General features: G+C 38.7%; 1 protein-coding gene across 1 annotated transcript in view; it reads left to right on the plus strand.

Annotated features, from left to right (window-relative positions):
• LOC122080303 (glutamine--fructose-6-phosphate aminotransferase [isomerizing] 2-like) overlaps window positions 1-14,890 on the plus strand; it is a 43,049-nt gene that overhangs the window by 15,992 nt on the left and 12,167 nt on the right. Inside the window, exons 4-10 of the mRNA XM_042647257.1 lie at window positions 3,604-3,749; window positions 5,322-5,483; window positions 7,439-7,799; window positions 7,901-8,151; window positions 8,248-8,362; window positions 8,467-8,722; window positions 8,809-8,977. Coding sequence (XP_042503191.1) covers window positions 3,604-3,749; window positions 5,322-5,483; window positions 7,439-7,799; window positions 7,901-8,151; window positions 8,248-8,362; window positions 8,467-8,722; window positions 8,809-8,977 — 1,460 coding nt within the window. The remainder of the gene's footprint in view (window positions 1-3,603; window positions 3,750-5,321; window positions 5,484-7,438; window positions 7,800-7,900; window positions 8,152-8,247; window positions 8,363-8,466; window positions 8,723-8,808; window positions 8,978-14,890) is intronic.

The raw sequence follows: 14,890 nt of genomic DNA on the forward strand, positions 1-14,890 counted from the left end.
TAGTTACTAAAAACTGAAATTGGAAACTATCAAAATGGAAGGTCTCCTAGTTACTAAAACTGAAAATAGAAACTAGGAATTAGACACTACTGAAAATAGAAACTACTAAATCCCATCAAAGCAAAATCGTTGGCCCCTTAGCTGTCCTTGCTTTGGCTGACTCCTCTCTTCCTCCTTTCATAGGTCCTCATTGCTGCATCGAGAGGAGCAGCCGATATGTATCCTGGCAGTCTCCCTCCATCATATATTTATAATAAGCAGATCCAAGTACAATTATAGGTGGAATAGGAAAGACAATCTTAGTTTAACTCTAATTTCGGAAACTAGAGATCTATTCTAACTAGGAAATTAAACAACCTAATCTAATAACTTGGAAAGTAATTAAGATAACTATGTCACGATGGGGACACTCGTCCTTATCGTGGACACATATCCAACATAACCCTTGTCCCATACATGATAAAACCTATGACCCTTGACTGCCATTTCCATCTTTGTCGTTACTATCATTCAAATCCGAATGACACGCCCTCATTCCATCTTCACCACCCTGAATCCTTCTCATATTTCTCGTTAGTCGTTACTTAAACCATTCCCGAAACCACATGAACCCGAACATTGTAGTGTGTATCCATAAATCCAAACCCTGATCTGAGTATTAGGCTACTATGGTACAAACAAGCATCATATTAGCCACAACAGTGAATGCTGGGTTCTAAGCAATGTCAAGTGCGACAACAGGATCCTAGCGACCCCAATCAGCACATTGCGCCTTGAACTGCAGCGCCGCTGGCTTACGCATCAGCATCGGTGGCCCTCACAGAACCATTGCTCGTCCCATCAATAGAGCAAGCATGGTGGGGTGAGACTTTGAATCTGTATTGATGGTCTTTCTTGGGTGGAATAAAGGCGCACTTAAGCCTCCTTTATGTTCCTGCTATTGCTAGTATGGACAGTTACAGATAAGAAATTGAATACAATAAGGTCAACAAGAAGCGAAAGAAGAAGAAAATAGGAAGCCATGTACTGTGGCGTTATGAGTGGTCCTTTTATTTGAGTCACGTGGAGTCATTCTCACTATTGGATAGGTAACGGGAGGGGAGGGGGAGGGGGAGGGGTTGTTGAGAAGGTGATTGGCGAAAGAGGAAGACATCAAATACATAGGGAGAACCATTCTCTATTTACAAAATTGTCTATTAGTGTCTGAGAAAGAGATAGCTGGCCAAGGCTTGATAAGAGCCTAGCAAGAAAAAAACTGCAGAATAAAACAGTTCACCCCTTAAACAAAGTTCACCAATCATAGATAAACAGCCCCACTATGCCAAGAGAACAATACCCATCCTCTGGCAGCTACACCTATTCAGTACATTATCATGAATGTGACATAGGCCGGGAGGGAGAGAGACAGAGAAAGTGGGGGAGAAAGGGGGTGTTGCAGAGAGTGAGGAGAGGGCAGGGAGTGGAAGGGGGAGAGGGGGCGGCGAGGGTCAACAGACGAGAGAAAGAGAGCGAGGGAGGGAGTGCAGGAGGGGGCAGAGGGCAGGGGAGGAGGGAGAGATGCAGAGGGTGGAAGTTGGCTCTGTTGGAGGTGGAATTGGTGGTGGTGAGGTGTTTCTGAAGGTGGTGGTATGGTCAAAATTGTAATTATGAAAAAGGGTACCCCAAATATGATATATGAAACATGAGGTACTAATGGATCCTGGTTAAATCCTTGTAACATAATCAGAATCCTCAATGGATGGGATTTCAGGGAGGTGAGAATAGAACCAAAAAATTGAGCAATTTAGGGCCCGTTTGATAACGTTCTTGCCGTTTCTGTTTCAAGAAATGGCAGAAACATAAATTTCCGTTTCTAGAAACAGAAACGGAATTGAAGGTGTTTGATAAGTCATGTTTCTAGAAGTCGATAGTAACCAGCGAAAGAATGGCCACGTGTCATTTCCAGAACTTGTTTCGCCTAGGTTGTTTCTTGAACCATAAATAGGTAGAAATTTCAATTTCAATTTCTGAAAACAAGTGAAACAAAACAGTTTTATCAAACGCTTTTTGTTCCGTTTCTGCCGTTTCTGGATACTGAAACGACAGAAACACGTTCTTGAAATGTTATCAAACGGGCCCTTAGTAACTCTAAAACAGGGATTCCAAACTAGATCAATTCCTTGTCTGATCAACTTCAATTTTGGATCGAAGGAAGGGACCAATGAGTCCAATATACTTCGAGAAACCACAAGGATCCAACGGTTAGATATAGAGTTGTGAATGAAATTCAGTTGCAGCAGTAGAACATAAAATAGACGAATGGCAGGGTTGGGAAAACTACAAAAATGAAGTCACTTTAAGAACTGTTTGTCCCGTATGATCGATTAACAGACAAACACCTTCAGGAATCCACCAAAACGACAGAAAAACTTAAGAACAATAGGTGAATAAAGTCAGGGAAAAAAAAAAAAATAATAATCACAGGATCAAAGGAATAAGTAAGAAAATGTAAAAAGGATATGACCAAGAATTTTCACCAAGGCTTAGGTTAGTGTCTCACCAACTAACTAAAACAAGGCATCTCACCTAGAAATCCAGCATCTAACTTGGCTACAATGCATTTCACATTTATTAGCATAAAACCAGAAATTTCATTAACTTTTTTTTTGAAAATTTTATTTAAAATTCTTACAGGTAGCCGTAGTGGCTGAGAGAGTTCTAGACTCTAATTGGGACTTCTTCTTTGATCATTTAATAACCTGCATTTTTCAACCATCAATAGTCGACTTATTGACTGAAATGATATCTTCTAGGACTTTAGATATAATTGCAACTAGACAACACCCAGACATGGTTGGTCTGGCCTGAACCAACTGAACCTGGTTTTTTTTTTTTCTTTATCAAACTGAACTTGGTTCGGTTGAACCAAAACAGGTTCATTCAAGGAACTGTGGACTAAGGTAGAGGCCTGGCCCCTTTTTTCGCATGGTACTACTTAGAGTAGATCATATCTACATCAAATACCCTAAGCTTAACCTGGAGAGCAATAAAAGTGTCGTCCTGCTAGGCGAAGCGGTGTACTGTACCCTAGATGGCGAGAGTCCAGTAGCTGAAAGCATCACTAGCTTACGCTTTGATCCATGTAGCATTGGGTCACATGGAACCATATTTTGTCTTAGGGTCATGTGTTCTTTCTATATGGCACACTTTGATGGACATGTTGGGCACATCATAGTCAAATTTCATCTTCAAACAAGTACTTGAAAGTTGAAATGGAAAAAAAGTCAGTTCAAAGTTAAATAAAATTAAAAGAGTGCAATTCCTCTGTAATGGAATCTAATGGCATTTCTGTAATTTCTTGTAACTTTGGACTCACTTTTAAGGCACTTTCCCTACCTATTTTGGGTTGGAACTTAACTGGTGAGTTGTGTGTGGGGTCCTCTATCATGTGGGCCCGCACATGTTTGTTAATGTGCCAAGCCACATCATATTTCTCTATCATGAACATATCTTTATGAATATCATGGACCAAGGATTTGTCGGTAATTAAACCACACATGAGCTGTATGTATTTTTTTGCACATATGTCTACTTTGTTTTACCTTTCAGGTGGTTATGCTGCAGGCGATCAGAGAGTAACATTTACTGAAGTTGTCATTGAAGTCATGAGGCATCTCGAAGGAGCATATGCACTTATTTTTAAAAGTCGACATTATCCAAATGAGTTGATTGCTTGCAAACGTGGCAGTCCATTGATCTTAGGTGTCAGAGTAAGTTATGCTTGCGTGTTATTTATCTTGATTTGGAAAAATCAAGTGTCTTTTTAAATTTTCTATCTTCATTTTGATATATCTTTCATAACACTTGATCTACTAAAGTCATAGAGTTATAGGCTTCTAGCTGGATTATTTGTACCGCTCACGTGTAATATTGCTTTTTGGCCTCTGATGTTCAATTTATTCGGGAATATTCAAATTATGCATACTACAATGCAAGCAGCCTTTTCACCTTAGTTAATACATGTTTATTTCAAAATGTTGTTTCTGTATTAATCGCATATCCTGTGGTAAAGTACACAATTACAATCCAGGATCATGTTGATCTTTTGCCTTGGAAATTAGGTGCTTATAACAGAGTAAATTCACTAATACAGCAGCAAGTGTATCAGGCCCCTTCTAGAGAAGTTTTTGTATCCGATACTGATTGTTAGCTAATAAGAGAAAAAGAGAGAAATCCTGTTCAGCAGCTCCTTATGCTCTTGTATCACAATCTAGTGGCTGGATCATATAATGTGTCTTTCCATCTTCTTTACATGAGATAGTGAGATACACTTCCCAAGAGGATGATCCAGCCTCTTGAGGCGTACTGAGCTGCAGGACCCAAGATTTTGCCATGAACGGGCAAAATGTAGAAGTAGGAGGATGATAGAGAAAAGGAAATGGATTTAACCATCATTTTAGATTACTGAATTAAGATAAATATTGCTCCAAATGTACTATGATAATTGAGATATGCTTTCTTTTTCCAATAGATCAGCATCGTCTTTTCAATAGATGGCATCTGTTGCCATATTTATGAGTTGCAGCGATCTCTGTGCTTACTACCATGTTCTCTAGTTCAGGATCAGGGACTGAATGTTTTTCCATCCAGTTCCAGTTTAGATTGGGATTGGATCATCTAATCCACCGACATGATTGAACAATCCATTTGTGGATCAGAAGATCCAATATATATTCGTATTGAGCCAGTCCTAGCCTCAACTTGAAACCATGCGTATAATAAGGTCTTTTGGACTCTAATGTGATTGATGTTGTTTACCGACCACTGTGATCCTTTTGACTTATATAGACACAAACATACACACACAGAGCAGTCTGATTTGTGTATTAGTGGTTTCAAAATTGTTTGGAAAAGGCAATTCTTTGTGGTTTTGTTTGAACAGTGGGGCCAGGGCCATTCAGAAGGGTTTGTTGGGAGACAGTCCTAACCTCAGCATTTTTTGCACAACATGGCCGTTTTCAAGACTTGAATCCGGTCTTTTGCTGTGGTAGCCCGAACCTTTTACCATTGCTCCAAGTGAGGACTCTTTAGAAACAAGGGGAAAGCTCCATGCATGGTGGGTCATTTTGGTTGTGATGGGCCACCAAATTTGAAATGTGCCTTGTCCAGGGGAGTTACCCATATATCTTCTTGTCAATGTGGCAAAACTAGCATACATATAGGAATAGCTTCCTACAGAATTGAATGCTTAAGCAGAGAAAATGTGTAGTTTTTGGTGTTTTGTGCATTTTTTAACGTGATGTCACCCAAATAACTTTCGGTCATGTATGTTGTTACTGTAGGAACTAAATGAGCATGTGAACACTGAACCACTTTATGATCCTAAATTCCTTCCAAAGACTGATGAGCCCAAGGAACTCTTCTTTTCTAGTGATGCCAATGCTGTTGTTGAGCACACAAAGAAAGTTTTAGTCATTGAGGATGATGAAGTTGTGCATATCCAGGTACTTCTTTCTCTTAGTACATTTGGAATTTCTTTTTTGGTTCCATTTTCTGTTCTGGCTGACCTGGTAGATTATTACTTTTTCCATATAAAATTGATGTGCTCCAGTTTTATCTTACTGACATTGAATAATATATATTTTTTTCTTTTCGAAGTTTAAGCTTACATGTCTTATTCCGGAGGGATGCTATTTTTATTCTTGAAAAACCACATCCTAATTGACAAACCCAGAATTTTGGTACAAAGAGATTCCTGCAATGCCCTTAACCTTCTTCTCACCACTGGCTGAAACCAAAAGAAGGAACCATCATCTGGAAGTATTTAAAATTTTTTTATATATTGTCGAATATGCATCTGTTTATTTCCTTCCTGAATCCCCAATAAACAAAAAAAAAAAAACCAAGATCTTCCAATGATTGGTGGCAAAGGGATGCTAAGACAGGTACAAAAAATAAGGAACTGGCATCATATGTAGTTGCTGATCCACTACTAAAACAGTCTACGTCATAGCTCCCAACCACCTTAGAGGCTTAGACAGATTCAGTGAATGAAGAGATAGGCCACAGTCTCAGCTCCCTTTTTATATATGTAGCATCTCTTCAAGAGATGGAAGCCTCATCTATTTACTAAAAGTCTCTTTGAGCTTTGTTGCCTGAGGAAGAGAATGGAGCTAACTTTGTTAAAAGCCCTGAGTTGGGAGTGGAGCATTCTTTAATTATGCCTTTTGAGTGTTAAAAATGTAAATAGTTGTCACTAGATTCTCACTTGAGATATGAACTACTAACCTACTAAAAGTGATTAGTGGATCTTGACTGATCCATCTTGGCTGAGTTTCCTGAACATATTATGCTTCTTCCCTGTACTTGAGATGGAGGACAAGGGGGTAATATCCCTTTTATCCCTATTAAAAAAGAAATTGAAAAGAAACTCCTCTGTAAAAGTTTTGATTGTTTACCTACTGCATTGCACTTCACAACCTGCTATGTGGTGGCATGAGTGGGTCCATCAGAAAGAGGGCCCCAACCCCATCTCACTAGTAGAATTTTACCTAAGGTGAGTAAGGAATAGTTTAATCCAAAGTTTTGTGAAATGACCAAATTGTCACTAGAGTAATGAATATAAAACGGCTAGGTGAGATAGCCGAGCCAGAAATATTTTTCTTTTTCAACAAGGGATTGTGATGTCCTTCTATGGGATCGCAGGTCTATTCATTAGCTCCTATTTGTTAACACTGCTCAATACCCCTTATTTTCCAAATATTTTTACAAATACACTTTTTTGACATAGAACTACGTTTCTTTGGAACTGCCATTCAAAAATAAGGAAGATTGCTATAATTGGATGTGAAGACATGTTTATTTAAATGCTCTATTTCTCAATCTTTATGACTTGCTCCTATGAAACCAAGGTCGAAAAGATTGAAAAAATCAGTCATTCACAACCACTGATGAAGGATTCCTCGAAAAGTTAAGGATTAGTAAATCCTTTTTCCCCAGATACCGTCATTGCTTCTTCTCCGGGAAAAGAAGTTTACAACCAGTGGGCCTTCTTCCTCCATGTGGCATTGCTCCATCAGGCTTTCGCCCATTGCGGAAAATTCCCCACTGCTGCCTCACATAGGAGTCTGGGCCATGTCTCAGTCCCAGTGTGGTTGATCATCCAATATATAAGGGCATCTTTGTAATTTGAGCCTTAAAAGTATACAAGGGCATCTTTGTAATTTTGATCCCTTAAAATATACAAGGGCATCTTTGTAAAACCTTATGTCTCTTAACTTGCCTTCTATGACCATTGACCTGCCATGGTTCCACAATTTGCACTACTCTAGCTCTGTGCTGTTAGGATACCCATGCTGCATAAAAACCAATTGCTTGACTAGTTACTTCTGTTTGCTAACACTAGATGGAATATGAGAGCATTTTGGTTTTTCCTTACTTCTGATACTGATGATTCCAGGATGGAGGTGTGTCAATCCTCAAGTTTGATCATGGAAAAGATAAAAAAAGTGGCAACCATACTAGACTTTCATCTGTGCAACGTGCATTATCTGTTCTTGAGATGGAGGTTGAACAAATAAATAAAGGAAATTATAAGCATTACATGCAGAAAGAAATTCATGAACAACCAGAGTCTGTAACAACCACAATGAGGGGAAGACTTATTCGTGGAGGTTCCTGCAAAGCCAAGAGTGTTCTTTTGGGTGGACTCAAGGATCATTTAAAGACAATAAGGAGGAGCAGGCGGATTGTTTTTATTGGTTGTGGAACGAGCTATAATGCTGCCTTAGCAGCAAGACCAATTTTGGAAGAGCTTTCTGGTGAGCATGAGTGTTGCCAAGTCTCTGCAAGAATTTTAAATTTGGTTGATGTATGTATATGAAATTATTTACCTATTAATTTGTTTCCTGGCAAATGAAAGGTATGCCTGTTACTATGGAGGTCGCAAGTGATTTGTTGGACAGGCAGGGCCCTATATACAGAGAAGATACAGCTGTATTTGTTAGTCAATCTGGTGAAACTGCAGATACCTTACAAGCATTACAGTATGCTCGAGAAAATGGGGCATTATGTGTTGGTATAACAAATACTGTTGGTAGTGCAATAGCCAGGAATACACACTGTGGTGTTCATATAAATGCTGGGTGTGAGATTGGTGTGGCTAGTACCAAGGTAAAATTTGCTTTTGTATGATCATTTATTTGAATGTCTGTACTATTGGGTTTTATGACGTGCGTCGTGCTATTTTTTTGTGCTATTTTTCCTCAGGCATATACAAGTCAGATTGTAGTGATGGCCATGTTAGCTCTAGCAATTGGTGGTGATACTATCTCTAATCAAGCAAGAAGAGAAGCTATCATAGATGGTCTATTTGACCTGCCAAGTATGTTTCTTTTGACTTCCTTTCGTGTCCCAACCTGGAATTTCTAAACAAGTAGTACATATCATGCAGTACCAGTCTTTTCATCTCATGATTTTGTTCTGCAGATAAAGTCAGAGAGGTTCTAAAGCTTGATCAGGAAATGAAGGATCTGGCGAAGTTGTTAATGGCTGAGCAGTCACTTCTTGTGTTTGGAAGAGGTTACAACTACGCAACAGCTCTAGAGGGTGCACTGAAAGTGAAAGAGGTTGCACTGATGCATAGTGAAGGCATACTTGCAGGTGAAATGAAACATGGTCCATTAGCTCTAGTGGATGAAAATCTTCCCATTGTTGTTATTGCTACCAATGATGCTTGCTTCAGGTATGTTCTGTATAATGGAAAGTTAACATAATTTATTTTATTTTTTCTCTGTTGTTTAATTGAGACAATTTGCTCCCATCTGACAGCAAACAGCAGTCAGTTATCCAGCAGCTTCGTGCTCGCAAAGGACGTCTGATGGTGATGTGTTCAAAAGGAGAGGCATCGTTGGTGTGTCAAGGAGGATCTTGCCGCGTGATTGAAGTTCCTCAGGTTGAGGATTGTCTTCAACCTGTAGTTAACATTGTCCCACTGCAGGTAATTTCTCCTCAGATTTTTAATTGTATTCTGATAGATTATCTATTTGTACACCATTTAATAGGTATTGTTCATGTTTGTGAAGTTAATCATTTCAATTACAATACAAATTATGAACTGCTTCATTGCAAAGTTTCATGGTATATTACCACTGGGGCCATAATGCGGAATCAATCTCAAACCAGGGAAGAGCCAGTGTGAGACCAATTGCAACAGGATTGATGATTTAGGGATGAACAAAAATCAATAACATAATTTTTTTTTTTAACATTTGAAATAAAAAATGTATATGATTAGGCCATCCCAACTAAGCCTCAATCAGCATTATGCCAACCATGCAGAGCCTCTCACAAGGAAAAACAGCTCAAAGCTTAATCTTTTCTTTTGTCTAAATCGTTGGTACTTGGTATGATCCCTTACTCTCTATTTATAATTTCGTGGAAATAAGAAAAATAGGAAACCCCTAAGTGGTAAGGAGAATCCCTTGCAACTTAAGTTTTCCACGAAATAGAAACTCTTCTAGAACTTAACAGGATAGAAACTATGGCTGGATTGTAGCATATCTATCCAGATCTTCTAAAAACAATACTAAAATAAAGAATACAACTTACTAAAATAGAAACTAACACTAATCCTGTATAGCTCTTAAAATCCCTAATATTGGGGTTTATAGAATTGGCCATTACAATAGAAAACCAAAAAAAATCAGCACATGACCCATATAACCCATTGGCCATTCAAAATTAACCGTATTGGTCCATTCTTGGTTCAGTTTAATGGCCTGATTTGGTGCTGGCCTTCTGATAAATCTGAACTGCATTGGGCCATTTCTTCCATTTGCATTTCTCTCATGCAGTCAACTTTACTCTGAGCAACATGCGTTAATATGATGTTTTCCCTCATGGTATATATATATATATAATTTTTTTAAGTGGGAGGTGGGGGTTGGGCATTTTTTTGGCAAAATTAAATAGTTACTGTGTTTTAATTCTATCAGTTAAGATCAGGGTTTAACGTATCGGTTCGTATCGTATTGGTAAGGGCCGATACAGTTCGTACGGTACCATAATGGCTGATATGTATTCGCATCGGCCCTTACCGATACGATACATGGAATTTTAAAACCCTTTGTATCGATACATATCTTACGATACATACTGATACTCTATGAAAAATTCAAAATTGAAGTGAAATGTACGTTTCAGTATGTATTGGTATGTATTGGTATGTATCAGTGGTCGATGCACGCCGATACGTACCAATACGGTCATAAAATGACCAAGATGGGTAATTTTTCAGAAAAACACAATTTTTTGAAGTGTTTTTGTTCCAAAGTTTTTGCCAACCATTTTTCTCTCTAACTAAAGTGGAAATCAAGGTTGGGAACAAGGATTTTACATTTATGGGATAACTACAAACCTTGAATTCTAAGTGTGATACTCTCAATTTACTGTTTATGCATAATACATGTTATATATAGCTTTTTTTTATGCAAAAGTGTATAAAAAAGTGTTTCCTATCCATTTATGTGCGTATCTTAGGGTGTCTTCGTTACTATACGATACCCTCCGATACGTATCTGAATTTTGACCGATCGATACGGTGACCGATACCGATACTTTAATCCTTGACTTAAGATGTTTGCTACTGAGGTGATGAATTGAGGCAAAGATGTAGAGGTCGCAATTCTGAATTTGACCCACCTAACCTGTCTGAGCAAAACCCATTTAATAATCAGGTTCACCTTTTCCTGATTATAATATGGTAAAATTTTGGGGTAGCCTCTGGCCCAGCAGGTTTTGCATCCCTGCTGAACCTGCCCAGACCTGCCTGATATCACCCATTTGATATTGTGTTAAATTTTTGTAAAATGTTTGATTGGCTTTAATTTGGCTAATAATTCACTCAAACTTATACCAATACTAAGTTATAGTTGATTTTTTAAGAGAGAATTCTTAGGTGGCTCCATCCTAAAGTAACCTGGTTTTAAATGGGTTGGTTTTGGGTTGACTTTTAACAACCCATACATTAATCTGACAGGTTCGGGCTGGGTTCATGTTCCTTGACAGCCAAGCTTGACCTGCCTGAAACATTCCGATTGGACAATTCCCTTGTGTAGTTCAATAGGATTCAAGACATATATGTCTGTCTTGTTTCATTAGGATTCTAGGCATATATGTCTTGTGTAGTTTATTAAGAGCAATATGCAAGAAAGTGACAAAAAGCTGTTGATGTTTTGGATGAGCATATGTAAAAGTCAATTCTGGTGAACATGTGGAGAGTCTGCTGGAAAGAACTTTGCCAGAGTGGCAGAGCCTATTGCCATTTGAGTTTTGAAAATTCTGTTCTTCAAGGGTTGAAGGTTAGTTGCATAGAGAATTTTCATAACTGAAGGAGAAAATCAATATCACTAGCGTAAATTACTACAGAAGGAGCATGGTGCTCTTTATGTGTAAATTACAGCCAAGACTACTTGCAAAAGAGGTCGACTTAGTACTACACCTTGACAACTACTTGTTCTTCAAGAGTTGATTTTTGATGACTTGATGTGGTTTAATGTTGATTTTTGATGAAATAAGGTATATGTAGCTACTAAATAATGTTAGAAAAGAGGAGAAATAAAAAATAGCAGTTGGGTGCCTTGCGATGCCTAGGTAACATAATGTAGAAGTGAGTTACAGGTAAACTACCTCCAACAGTTACAACCCCCAAACAAACAATTCAACACCCAAGAGCTACTTTAGACTAACCAGAAATAGACTAGGAAACAAGAGGAAGGAACCAGAACTTAACCCCCACAAGATAACAAGCACCTCAACACAAGAAAACCACAAAAAGGACCCAATCGGCTGGAGAGAGAAAATCATGTGCGATAGGGTTGGAGAGAGAGAGCTGCGGCTGTCGCTGTGGAGCTCAGAATGAGCTGCAACTTGGGTCGTTCTAGGCTCCAGCAAGGGTACAAAAACCCCCAAGGTTGAAGGTCTTCTGACGGCTAGTTTTCAAGATATGTACTTTCTTTATTTTCAGACCTAGGAGAGAGAATCTGAAAGAGTTTTGAAGAGACAGCGGTTAGACTACCTGGACAGCTTCAAGAAGAGGACCGAGTGGTCCTACAGTGGCCTAGAACACCCCTTAACAGTAGCTCCCTGATCAGACTACAAAAGAGGGGAGAAGAGAGAGATCGCAAGCTTCAAGAATGGGAGATTCTTGGTTATCGATTCTGGTTCTGATAACTTGGACAGATCTGAAATTCTTTTGACTCCTCACAGTAACAGTAAATAGGTGCAGCAAGTAGTAAACAGAAAATTAAAGAAAGACAAGGGAAAAATGGGGTGAAGGGCTATCTCGGCCCAGGCTTCTCACCCACAGCTATCCTGGCTGTTCTAAGCAATTGACTGCAATTTTTTTTATTCAAATCTGAGAATTTAGAGTACATTAGCTCCTCTATATATAGAGGGAAGATTAGCAGTCATATCATAAATAGGATTTAGACTCCGAGTAGGATTAGACATTACATAATAGGAGTTGGACTCCAAATAGGCCTAGACTAGAACTCCGACATGGAGTCATTAACTAAGAGCTTCTAATGGGCGAGTACAATTGATGGGCCCAATGGGCCTTATTAACTTAAATAATAACTTAATAAAATAAGTGAGAGTCGATGGGCCCAATAGGCCCTTATTTAATATCACTAAAACCCACATTTAAGTGGGGTGATTGGGGCTTCTTGGGCTGGGCTTCCTCCTGTGATAGCCTAGCCCAAAGTGTGGATCTACATCACAACATCTAGGTGGGAACCCTGTCGCCTAAGCGCTTAGACACTTCACCATCTTGGGTCGCCTTGACAACTATGGATGTAAATGGCTGGTTGAAAATAAGGATTAGATTGAGATTTCTATTTGTTCAGTTACTTATACAGATAATTCAACATGATATGTGAATTTTGGTATTGATACTATTGCTCCGAGTCTGGTATAAGATTATAGTTTTATACTTGGTTTGTATGATATATTCTATAATTATTTATATTTCAGTACTATTGAAACAATTATTTTCTTTTTTAATTAATAAATTTATTTTTTATATTATTAAAGTTTAATAAGAAATAGAAAACTCTAGTTCTAATCTTTTTTTTTTCCTCAAATTGGATTTGGACTCAAGATACTATATATAGTATCTGCCTCCAGGTTTCCTATGTTTACATCCTTGCTCAAATTCTGGAAAATTAAAAATATGAAGGATCGTTCTTAGATTTGTGGAATAACAAAAAGTCCTGAACACACTAAAAATGCAACCTGGGTGAGTTGGGCAAGCTGGCTAGCTAGGTCCCAATCTGAGCTCAGCCCAAGTTTTAGAAGAGCAAAGCCTCAACCTAACCCAGCTCAAGTTTTGATTTGCTTCCTAGGTTTCTCAGATTTGAGGCATTTCTTGACCTTTTGGTTTTCACCTGTAGAAGAGTAGTTATACACCTATTACCTAGTAAATCAATCTAAAGACCAACAGTTTACATTATTCACCACAACATTCTTAATAAGCCAATCAAAGTTCCTAAAAACCTAAAACATCTTTGTAAGCATTCATGAGACTAAAACCTTATATGAAAAATCCGAAGACCTAAAGCAACATCCATCTCACACTATGCCTATTAAAAACCCAGTTATCCATGGCTGGGATTGCGTATGGGAACAAGATATGTCCCATATCATATGCATGCACACATTTCCTCTAGGATCTTGGTTTTTGGGTTGCATTTGGTTGCCAGATGTTCCAATTGAAGCCGAACCTAAATGGGAAGTCCAATCAAGGAGCCAACCATTGCTCACTATCTTTTTATTTTTATTTTTTTTGATTAAAAATTGCATTAATGGGAAGAAAATGAAAGAATGTACAGCCCCGAAGGGGAAGAAAGAAAGTTGAAACCAGCAAAGGAAAAGCAACCTAGGGGCGGGGGGGAGGGGAGAGGAGGGAGTGAAAAATGGAAGAGGGTAGACCCTAGGCAACAACAGTAAGCCTGTTCCTTGGGGAATCCCTTACTTGGTGACAAGGGAGAAGTGATAGCTTGGAGTTGACATCGAAGAAGATGGCTTTCCAGATCATGTCAAGAGATCTGGAATTGGAAGCCCATCTACGAAGAATATGCTCTATGCAAATGTGGTTTGTGGTGGCATAGAACTGCAGAAGGCAAGCTTGTCAGCAATGTCATAAATAATATTCCTAGCAAAAGTCATGTCAACCCATAACTGTACTCTCTGAAGGGGAATGATACGATGATTACAGGGCCAGCAAAAGGAGAGGACTTTTTTCCAAATGGAGGATGAGAAGGGGCAGATGAAAAAGAGATTCATAATCTTCTATCCTGTTCCAGCAGAGACAGCAAGCATGGGAGACAAGAATATGTCTATGAATGAGAAAGGCTTGGGTTGGGAGAAAGTTGGAAAGGACTCTCCAAGCTGTAAAGGAATGACGGGGAATATGACCTTTGAACCAAACTATCTTGCGCTAAGGAGCAAGGGGTTTATGAAACCTGACCAGATCCCAAGCAGAAGAAGAGAAGGTGCTCGAGGGGTCAAGGGACCAAATGAGTCTATCTCTGCTTCCCTGGGGTTAATTCATGAAGGTTTGAGTTTGGCTAACCCAAGTTGCAGTTATATAGGATAATAGGATTTCTGGAAACAAGCTTTTCTAGGGATGAGAATCAGATGTAGAGAATGAAAAGGAAAAGGAAATTATGAATATATTTCAAATTTCCCCGGAGAGGAAAACACATTTAATTCCAAAACCAATGTCGGTACATGAGGTATATCTGGTTGCTTCTCAGCATTAGTCCTGTGGAAATTAGGACTTTCCAGTTGTGAATAGAATGAAGTAAAAAATATTTTTAGAGAAACACTGTTAATTGATTCTAAAATTCAT

Source organism: Macadamia integrifolia, chromosome 5 (assembly GCF_013358625.1).
Source record: "Macadamia integrifolia cultivar HAES 741 chromosome 5, SCU_Mint_v3, whole genome shotgun sequence".
Lineage (NCBI taxonomy): Eukaryota > Viridiplantae > Streptophyta > Magnoliopsida > Proteales > Proteaceae > Macadamia > Macadamia integrifolia.